The sequence below is a fragment of the Canis aureus genome, chromosome 11, assembly GCF_053574225.1.
Source record: "Canis aureus isolate CA01 chromosome 11, VMU_Caureus_v.1.0, whole genome shotgun sequence".
Classification (NCBI taxonomy): Eukaryota; Metazoa; Chordata; class Mammalia; order Carnivora; family Canidae; genus Canis; species Canis aureus.
Window position 1 is genome coordinate 26,028,306 of NC_135621.1, and position 10,553 is coordinate 26,038,858.

The window sequence follows — 10,553 nt, forward strand, 5'->3', positions numbered from 1 at the left end:
ACCTATGTTTTAAAGGAGTACTCTGGCTTCTGTGGAGAGAACAAATGCAGGTGGAAGGCGGCCGGTGATGAGGCTGCTGCAACCAATAATCCAGGTAAGATGTGATAGTCACTGGGAGAGTAATGAGAGGTGGTTTTTTTTTTTTTTTAAGATTTATTTATTATTCATAGAGACAGAGAGAGAGACAGAGACAGAGACACAGGCAGAGGGAGAACCAGGCTCCATGCAGGGAGCCTGACGCGGGATTTGACCGGGTCTCCATGATCAGGCCCTGGGTGGAAGGCAAGCGCCAAACCCCTGAGCCACCCAGGGATCCCGAGAGGTGGGTTTTGAAGGTAGCGACCACAGGGTTTGCCCAAAGACTGGATGTGGAGAGTGAGGGAAAGGGGTGGGGAGCAAAGAGGACTCCAAGGTTCTGGCTCCAGCACAGGGAAGGAGAGTTGTCATTGCCTGAGAAACGGAAGGTCGCATGTGTTCAGTTTGGGGCCAGTTATGCTTGAGATGCCCAGTGACCGACCATTCGAGTGACGGTGCCGAGAACGAAGTGTGTGGCACCTACCTAGTAGTTGCACAATAAATATGTCATGAATGAAAGAGGAGGAATCTGCAGAATGCCTGGCTGGGCCAGTCCACCCAGCGGCCCGTAGCATCAAGGTAGGTAGGGGAGGAGAGTCTCCTGGCTTTGCAAAACCAGCGTGCCTCACACCTGGTTTGCTCTCGCCCAGCCATCCTTCTCGTAAAGCCTATTCACGTTCGACTGGCGTTTTTGAGTGGCTTACTTTGGGTCGTGCTTCGTGGCATTTCCTCACTTCCTTTGAACAAAGCAGATATCCACGCCACACCATTTATTAAGCGTCTACATTGTGCCGGGCTCGATGCTCGCCTTCAGGGATCCCGCAGAGGTGAGAGGACTAACCCCTCCGGGAGCCGTGGAAGCCGGGTCATCCAGTCCCAAACCCGCTCGGCGGCTGCGGGCGGGGGCTGGACGCAGAGCCGAGGCCCCGGGGGCGGGGCTTTGGGCGGTTCGGGGGCGGGCCTATTGGGGCCGCGGGGGGCGGGACACGGCGTTGCTACGGGGATGCTGATAGGTTCCGCCGGGAAGGCGGGCCGCCGGCCGGCCCCGCCCCTCTGGAACGCTGCAGGCAAATCAGGTTCCCGCAGCAGTCGGCGGCCCCAGAGGCAGGAGCGAGTGGCGGTTCTGAGGGCGTCCGCAGGGTGAGGTCCCCGGCCCGGGACTGCTGGGCTGCCGTCCCTGGGGGCCGGGGGGCCACCCAGACCCGGTGGGAGTCCGTGGGCCTGCCCCTGCCCGACCCCTTCGTCCGTCCTGGGCGTCCCAGGGGCGGCCGCTGCCTTTCCGTGGCCCCGGCTCCGCGGAGGGCCGCCCCCGGGCGCCCCGGGTTCCCAGAGCTAACAGGGAGGGCCGGCTCTAACGTCTAAGACCCCTGTTTAGCGGCCCGAGGGAATCCCCGGGCCCGGGGAGGTGATGGCCGGGGGCGGTGGGCAAGGAGGGCGACTTGGGGACGGAGCGTGGGATCCACGCCCAGGGCTGAGGGCGGCAGAGCTAGCGAGGCAGTAGTGACCCCAGTGCTTTTCTAACCTTTCTTAGCTTCCAAAGTTCAACATATAAAGCTGGTAAAAGCAGAGCAGATCTGGTCAGGTCCTGAGACGCCGAGTCCAGAGCAATGTTGCTGAAGACAGGTACCTAGGCCGGTGGGGGTGGTGTGGGTTGGGTAGGGGACCCATGGGCGGTCGGGGCTACCTGGAGAAAGCTCCAGCCCTCTGGTGTCTGGGCCTGCTTTCTTAATGTGGGTATATGGAGAGGCATGTTCCTGTCTTATTCTTAGAACTGGGTGGGAAAGGAGATGCTCCCACCTAGGAATTAGTTCCTCTCCAAAGAGGCCTCTTCCTCTCACATCCCCTCTCCGTCAAAGTGCAGAGGTCTGATGTTATGTGTTATCAATGTGGCAGAGAACAGCCCTGTAGAGTAACTTCATCATATAGATAAGGAAACAGGCCTGAGGGGGCAAGGGTTCACCCAGATGAGCTGGCTAGGTGCGGGTCCAATCTGGCTGACCCCTTAAGCCCTTCTGAGGCCCCTTGGGGATTTGTGGTGGAGAGCAAAGAGCCCCGGATGGGTGTCAGGAGACCAGTAAATGGGGGGAGCTGGTCAGGGTATAGAGAGGATACAACTTCAGGTGTTAGTTTTTACTAATTCCAGCATTCCTGTGGCCACAGCAAGTGGGGACTCAGGCCTCAAACACATTGCCCTGCCCCAGGCACCGTGAGCCCTCTCACTGCAGCTGTGGGAGCCAGCAGATGCAGGAAGAGCTAGTTCTTCCCAGGAGACTGGCCCCCTCTAATGTGGAGGCCAGTGGCCTCTGCAGAGCTGGACAGCATATGGGTGGGGCGGCATGAGGGCTAGGGCGATGGGCACCAATGACGGTCATCCTTCCCACTTCCCTGCAGTGGTCTTGCTGGCCCTGGTGGCCCAGGTGCTGGTGCTAGAGAACGGGCTCCTGCGGAAGCCACCTATGGGCTGGCTGGCTTGGGAACGCTTTCGCTGCAACACTGACTGTGATGAGGACCCGAAGAACTGCATCAGGTGAGTCGGGTCCACCATCTAACAAGCCTTGCCTGAGACCCAGCAGAGTGGGCCAGAGAATGGGGGGTCAGCTAGAAAAGAGGGCCACAGCACCCTATCCCAGAGAGAATGCAGCGAGAGGTGTCTTCTGGGACATCTGGGAGCCTGTGACCCACTTAGGCCTGGGAACTGTCAGGCCTGTGGGGACAGGGACATCAGGTGGACCCAGCCTCTGAGGTCACTGAAAGGAGATAACTGTGAAAGCCAGGATTGCTCAGTCTTGCAGCCTGAGGGCCACGCCAAGCCTCTCATTCCATCCTGATTATGGTTCTTATGGTCTGGATTCACACTCAGACCATCTGAGAAGTCTGAAAAGCTCTGAAGAAGGGGGTGGGAGGTGACTGAGCTGCCCCCTCCCCTGCCTCTCACCAGTGAGCGGCTCTTCTTGGAGATGGCCGACCACCTGGCACAGGATGGATGGCGGGACCTAGGCTACACATACCTTAACATCGACGACTGCTGGATTGGTGGGCGTGACGCTAAAGGCCACCTGATACCTGACCCAAAGCGCTTCCCCAACGGCATTGCCTTCCTGGCTGACTATGTGAGCTCCACCCCAGCCCTGCCCTTTAGCGAGGGTGCGGGATGTCCAGACCAAACTCCACACTGCACCCCCACCCTGTCCCTGCCGCCACTTCACCTAGGGCTCATTTCCGCAATCCCTGCTGGAGAAATCACGGTCTGGTGGGGGAAACAGATAAACGAAAGGCTAATTTTGGCTCCCTGTGGTGGGTAAGAGCCAGGAAGGGCATCTTATCCAGCCTGGGATTTCAAAAAGAGACCCCGGAGGAGGCAGTTCTTGAGCTGATACGAGAGAGATGGCCTTCAAGGCAGAGCGGATGGCAGAAGCGAGGCCTAGAAGCCGGAAACTGCCCATGCGACGTGTGCATCAGAGTGAGGAGGATCATGGTCGTCAGAGGCCAGGCCTGCACACTGAGACCCTTTCCTTTGGACAGTGGGGAGCCGTTGGTAGTGTTATAATGGGGCCCGGTCAGATGTGGCTGTGAGGTGGCTCCCTGCCTGAGCCCACGGTGTCCTAACCCTCCACAGGCTCACTCCCTGGGTCTGAAGCTGGGCATCTACGAGGACATGGGCAACTTCACTTGCATGGGCTACCCAGGCACCACGCTAGACAAGGTGATTCAGGATGCTCAAACCTTTGCCGAGTGGAAGGTGGACATGCTGAAGTTGGATGGCTGCTTTTCGACCCCTGAGGAGCGGGCCAAGGGTGGGTCCCAGAGCTGCCTGGGGGCCATCAGGTAGACAGGGAGGGGTAGCCATGGAAAGCTCTCTGGTACCCACCTGGCCAAGCTTGAGCTGGTCTGTCTGTGTGGCCCCTTGGGGTTAGTATAATTCTCTGCACCGGAGGCTGGGGGGATTCTTGCCTCCTGGGCTTCCTGAAGATGGGTTGGCACCATGCCCTACCCAGGAAGCATGTGCAGCTGTGGGTACAGGGGGAGGCACCTCCTCTTTTGAGTCTCAGTTTCCTCACATTTGGCGGGAGGTTTGGGCTGAGGCCTCAGACCCCCTCAGTTCTAAAATGTGGGGGTTGGACTTCTCCAGGGTACCCCATGATGGCAGCTGCCCTGAATGCCACAGGCCGCCCCATTGCCTTCTCCTGCAGTTGGCCAGCCTATGAAGGGGGACTTCCTCCAAAGGTAAGCCATTCTGTGTACCTGCCTGGCCACATGCCCCACACCCAAGCCGCCTTGCCTCCTGTGCAGTCAGGGCTGCTCTCATCATAGTTGCCCATGTGCTGATTCGTGGGTCTAGAAGAGGGGGCCTTAGCCAGCCTGGGGTCTAGAGGAGGCATTTGTCAAGTGGGCTGAAGGGACGGGCATCCAAGGCTTGGGAACCACATGTCCTGGGATGACACACATCACCCAGCAAGCGGTGGGAATCCTGGTTGTACTGAGCGGGCTAGGAGCTCCAGAGGGCTGGTGAGGCCAGGCAGGGGGTGCTGAGCCTCCCGAAGGGCCCTTCAGTCCTTAGCACACTGGAAAGGGTGGGATCAGACTGGCAGACCTGAGGGAGAAGCCTGGAAGATGGTGGGACTCACTCAAAATACAGGGCTGGGAGTGCGGTGGGAGGGTTGTGGGTACGCCAGCCCAGGCTTGGCCCCAGGTGGCATGAGGGCAGGGCAGGCCTTCCTCATCCTCATCTGGCTCAGGGCCCCATTCTCTGCCCCCCCCCCCTTGTTGTCTCCTGCTGAGGCTCCTCAGCTCCCCAGGCCTCTGGGCAACAGGGTGTGACTCTGGTGCTGGACTCTGCCTTCCCCTGACATCCAGGTGAACTACACTCTGCTGACAGAAATCTGCAACGTCTGGCGCAACTATGACGACATCCAGGACTCCTGGAGTAGTGTGCTCTCCATCCTGGACTGGTTTGTGGACAACCAGGACATACTGCAGCCGGTGGCAGGCCCCGGGCACTGGAATGACCCAGACATGGTACCAGCACGGAGGGGGTGGCCGCCACAGACCTGCTCCCCTCTGCCCTGTGCGGGCTTCCTGGGTGCTCACTGCCAGGTTCTAGGTCAGGGTCCGTGAACCAGCTGCATTAGACTCACCATGGGAGCTTGTTTACATGTCTCTTCCCAGGGCCCCACCCCCACCTCTTGGATCAGAATGTTCGAAGAGGGCCTGGCAATGCCCATTGTTACCAATCTTCCCAGGCCATTCTGATGTTTCTTGAAATCCAAGAACTTGGTCTGTAGTGACTCTTGTGTGACATTATTCCTCTGGAGGGGAAGATCATGAAGGGTGCACACACTCTTGCCATTCCCTCCCCAGACTGCCCTTGCCATGTCTGCCTCTGACCCCTCCCCAATGCCTGGTGCCCTGGTACCTCCTGCAGAGCCTCTACAGGCCAAGTTGGCCCTTCAGACCTACCTCACTCATAGCCCTGGTCACCTAAGGTTGTTTTTGCAATTTATCTTAAGACTTTATAGCTATCTCTTCTTTTAGTCAATGAGCATTTACCACTGGTGACGATTATAATAATTACATTATTATACATGTTATTACATAGGCCAGATAGATACCTGGAGAAACAAATTGGCCTGCTTTGAAGTTCTAGTTCTTGCTCCCTGACTTATCCTTGGGAAAGTGACTTAAGTTTTTCAGTTTTGTCAGTTGGAAAATGAAAATAATAGCGACCTTATGTAGGGTTGTTCTGAATATTAAAACATGATCTTTCAAAATGCTTGACATAGTTTGGCACATATACTGCACTTTGTTAAATTGGTACCACTAAGTATGTTAACTGTTGCGTTAAAAGTTATTGAGTCCAGTCTGTGGATTGGTTGCTTTGGGGTCAGGAAGCCCCCCTTGGTCCTGTCACCTGTGGTTACGGCAGGTAGGTGGCTAGTGGCAGGAGCAGGGACTCCGTTCAGGTCTGGTTACCCACCACTGCCACTCTGACTCTATCTTTTGACTTTAGTGTTCCAATTTAGAAACGCTTTTGCCAACAGGATCCCATTGGATCATCTGAACAACTGCGATGTGGCCAGAGCATATTATCACCCCATATTCTCGGTGAAATAAAAAGCTGAGGCGGGATCCCTGGGTGGCACTGCGGTTTGGCGCCTGCCTTTGGCCCAGGGCGCGATCCTGGAGACCCGGGATCGAATCCCACATCAGGCTCCCGGTGCATGGAGCCTGCTTCTCCCTCTGCCTGTGTCTCTGCCTCTCTCTCTCTCTCTCTCTCTCTGTCTCTGTGACTATCATAAATAAATAAAAATGTTTATTAAAAAATAATAATAATAAATAAAAAATAAAAAATAAAAAAAATAAAAATAAAAAGCTGAGGCTCAGAAGGAGCATGCTTGGCTCACTCCAAGGCTATGCTGCTGGGAAATGCTGTTCATAGAACCAGGCTTCATAGAATGTTCTCCTCCATCTCCTCTTGCCTTGGCTACATGTTTAGGGTTGGTCCCCATGCCCACCTCCCTGAAGAGGGCAGAGCTGACTACTTCTCTCCTCTCTGCCACCAGCTGCTCATAGGGAACTTTGGCCTCAGTTTTGAGCAAGCCCGGGCCCAGATGGCCCTATGGACGGTGCTAGCAGCCCCCCTCTTCATGTCCACGGACCTGCGTACCATCTCTGCCCAGAACATGGACATTCTGCAGAATCCACTCATGATTAAAATCAACCAGGATCCCTTGGGCATCCAGGGACGCAGGATTCTCAAGGTACTGGAGTGTGGGGGGAGGAAAGGGGAGGCCAAGGAGCTGGGCTCTCCTGAGAACAAAGCTGCAAACCTGAAGGTGATGAAGGGCTGGGAGGTCCTCTGCTGAAATCTGCTCAGCCCTCCTTGCTGGTTGCATTCAGTCAAAGATTCTACTGGGAGCTGCTCCAGCCGTCCCCCGAGTGGCCTGGGTGAGAGCAAGGCCAGAGCAGGACAGCTCAGGGGACTTGGGGAAGGGACACATCACCACTCAAGTGTACATGGGGACAATGGGTACCCTCGGTTTGGAAGTACAAGATTTTTGCACACATCTGTGATGGACGGCAGAGAACTAGGGCTTCCCTCCAGAGCCTAGGAGTTATTTGAGCCAAGGAATGCAATTACCACCAGTACTACACTAGCATTTACTATTTATTGAGACCCTGCTGAGGCACTGGGCATTCTGGGTACCTTTTCTCAGAAGGTAAATACTCCTTCCCTGTTTTACAAATAAGGAAACTGCAACTTGAGAAGTCTGAGTAACCTAAGGCCACACATCGGTAAATGGTACAGTAGAACTTCAACAGTAGAATCTCAAAGTTTGTGCTGTTTGCACAGATCCTCACCTCTCTAGTTAAAAGGAATCCATACAACTTCTAGAAGGCACATACAGAATTGATGATGAGCAGAGGAAGTAACTAATCTCTGCCGGAGAAGCTTATGGTAGAACCAGGCCCAGGGACCTTCTGGAAGATGGGGTTTCCCCCTCTTGGCTGTTCAGGGCAGAGTTCATCTTTTTTTTTTTTTTTTAAGATTTATTTATTCATGAGAGACACAGAAGGAGAGAGAGAGAGAAAGAGAGAGAGAGAGGGGCAGAGATAGAGGGAGAAGCAGGCTCCATGCAGGGAGCCACCCGACATGGGACTCGATCCCAGGTCTCCAGGATCACACCCTGGGCTGAAGGCAGCACTAAACCGCTGAGCCACCCAGGCTGCCCAGAGTTCCTTTTTTTTTTTTTTTTTTTTAATTTATTCATGAGAGACACAGAGAGAGAGAGGCAGAGACACAGGTAGAGGGAGAAACAGGCTCCACACAGGGAGCCTGACGTGGGACTCGATCCAGGGTCTCTGGATTGAGACAGGACCTTATTACAGCATTTGTCTCTGTGTTCTAGCACAGGGCCTGGCACAGAGGAAGTGTCAAGGAGCATCTGCCAGGCCAGGGAAGAATAAGTTGGAGTGCTGGAGGGCTGGGGTAGCTCCCCGCAAACTTCTACAAGACATGGAACTGTGGGCTAGGGGGACCCAGAGCTCTGAGGAGGGCTAGGGAGGGGATTTCAGGGCCTGTCTGAGCAGGAAAACCACCTTCTGTGCCCAGGAAAAATTCCACATTGAAGTGTTCATGCGGCCCCTGGCCAGTGAGGCCAGCGCCTTAGTCTTCTTCAGCCGCCGGACGGATATACCGTATCACTACCACTCATCCCTCGCCCAGCTGAACTTCAACAGCTCCGACACGTATGAGGTGAGTACCCTGCTACTTGCAGGGCTCCGGGTTTCTCTGGGAGGGGGCTGCTGGGGGTGCTCTGCACTCATACGTGGCCTCCCCTAGGCCCTGGACCCGGGGTCCTCTGGCAGGAGCCTGAGGAGCAGCTGCAGGCATGCAGGGCCGTGGCTGGTACCATTCCCTGCACTGGTGTTTTCAAGCTATGCAGACAGAACTACCATATATAATTAAGGCCTGTGCTGAGGCTGTGTGTCTGTCCCCTTACTGGTCAGTCCTTTCCTCCAGCCCAGTCCTCAAGTTGTCTGTGGGCTGGGCTTTCACCACTGCCTGCGTTTGGGCATCTGCTGGCTTTGGCAATGGAGAAGTAACGGGAGATTTAAGGGTCCCCCTTGTGTGGGGCGTACCGGGGGCCCACCACAGACAGGCTGAAGTCCAGGCTCTCACACCCTCTGAGGGGGTCTCTGTGGAGATATTCTTAGAGGGGTTTTGGTGATGTGTCTTCCCGCTGCAGGCCCAGAACGTCTACACAGGTGATGTCATCAGTGGTCTCCACTCTACAACCAACTTCACAGTGACCATCAACCCCTCAGGGGTAGTGATGTGGTACCTGTATCCCATCAGGAAGCTGGGGACGCCCCAGCACTAAGGAGCTGAGACACGTGACAGGCTGTGGCGGCATCACTGAGCCTAGACTATGGAGCCTCCACCTGCCGAGGGCCAGCAGGCGGGGTTCTTTGCTACCCAGGCCCACTTGGTGATTTGGCCCCATCAGACCCAAAGTGCAATCCCAGGGCCAGGTCCCATGCCCTGCCCAAGTGTGAACCTTCTTGGAGACTTGACTTGGGGCAATGTCCCGTGGCCTTCCTAGCCTCTACCTTGTCTGCACAGCCCCACAGATGTTACTGAGCAGCTCAGCCATCCTCCTGAGCCCCCACAAGCAGGGGGACCGATACCCTCTGACTCTGTTTACTCGGAAATCAGGATTTGGAATTTTTCTTACGATTAGGAGTGGAGATCTGATCTCTTGTCAGGAGCTCCCGTGAATTGTGTGATTGGTTTTCCTGCCTGGAGAAGGCCTTGCCAGTTGATGCCACCCAGGTTAACCTTGGTTCCTTCAGGTTACCAATAAAGCTGTTCTTTAATCGAGTGGTTGCGAGATGGACCTGGGCCGTGTTCACCTTCAGTTAGGGACTCTGGGTGGCAGTACATAGGGTGCTGGTTTTGAATCTCGAAGGAAGGTATGTGGCATCTTCTGGTTCATTTTCCACCATGACCTGCAGCCTGTACTTCTAGACACGCCAGCTTGTCTCTCACCAGGGAGCCATCCTGCTCTGCCCAACGCAGCGGTGGTGACAGCACAGTGAAGCAGAGTGGCAGGTTCCCTGGCCTTCTGTCTTGTGCACCCTTCCCCCACCCCCTTCAGACTCACTCCTCAGCCCTCCTGCTGCAAGGAGGTCCTGATCTGCTAAGGATTTTGCATTATTGTCTTCGGCACCTTTCAGCTCATGTCCCCCTTCCTGACAGCTTCATTCAGTGGCACTCGAGCTGGGTGCCAGTGAAGGGCTCGGCTAGCCCTTCTTTCTCCCTTTGGGCCACTGTAGCTTGTAGTGCCTGGCCCCTCCCTTAGTTTTTTTTTTTTTTTTTTTCCAAACCTGGCTTCAAATTCCCCAGCTGTGTCCAAAGACAAGTCAAGGGGTTGTGTCTTAAAATATATTTTTTGCTTGTCCTCCTTGGGAAAGTAAAAGGATGGCAAGTTCTTGACTGCCTTCTTTTGGTTCCTATTTCCCAAGCTCTATTCATTCAGCTGAGGCCACAGGATACCTGTCGCCCCCAGTGGCTCTTGTCCCCATTTGGAAAGCTGGAAGCGGTACAGGCTAAGTAGGTTTTCCTTGGGCTTTGAATGTGGAGCATGTGGTACCCCAAGCCTTGCACTATCTTAGCCCTGTGGGAACTCTTCTGGCTAGATCTCCCATGCTCCCTCCCTCAGGGTTTGAGTTCCTTTATAGGAATATGGTGTAAAGAACTTACAAGTGCATGTCTTACAGTGTCATTTAAGATTACTGGGGCTTTACTGATTGAGTCTGGAGTCATCAAAGAGAGATCTTTTAAAACCCCAGGTGATGTCTTAAGGCTGTGGGTCATTTGGAAGGTCAGAAGCCTGCCTCATCCCTTGGAGGCCTCTGCCCTTGGAGGCTTGTCACCCCATGCATAGCTCCAGCTTCAGATCCTGATCATAGTGCGA

At 55.1% G+C, this 10,553-nt stretch overlaps 1 protein-coding gene and 1 long non-coding RNA gene across 4 annotated transcripts; one reads left to right on the forward strand and one right to left on the reverse strand.

Annotated features, from left to right (window-relative positions):
- Positions 1–133: 133 nt before the first annotated feature.
- On the reverse strand, positions 134–1,024 carry LOC144323614 (uncharacterized). The gene is made up of 2 exons (XR_013389008.1): positions 560–1,024; positions 134–450 (listed from the first exon to the last, which is right to left on the reverse strand). It is a non-coding gene; the product is annotated as an uncharacterized LOC144323614 (long non-coding RNA).
- Positions 406–9,457, forward strand: NAGA (alpha-N-acetylgalactosaminidase). Of its 3 annotated transcripts, none has more exons than XM_077914275.1 (10): positions 406–902; positions 1,607–1,698; positions 2,467–2,602; positions 3,014–3,185; positions 3,692–3,869; positions 4,205–4,299; positions 4,930–5,091; positions 6,636–6,833; positions 8,186–8,329; positions 8,823–9,457. In XM_077914275.1, the coding sequence occupies exons 2-10, from the start codon at positions 1,683–1,685 to the stop codon at positions 8,955–8,957; spliced, it is 1,236 nt and encodes a 411-aa protein (XP_077770401.1). In that variant the 5' UTR covers positions 406–902; positions 1,607–1,682; the 3' UTR covers positions 8,958–9,457. The 3 variants fall into 3 exon arrangements, with proteins under 3 accessions (XP_077770401.1, XP_077770399.1, XP_077770400.1); XM_077914273.1 differs by lacking the exon at positions 406–902 and adding an exon at positions 1,097–1,215; XM_077914274.1 differs by lacking the exon at positions 406–902 and adding an exon at positions 1,126–1,280.
- Positions 9,458–10,553: the final 1,096 nt, after the last annotated feature.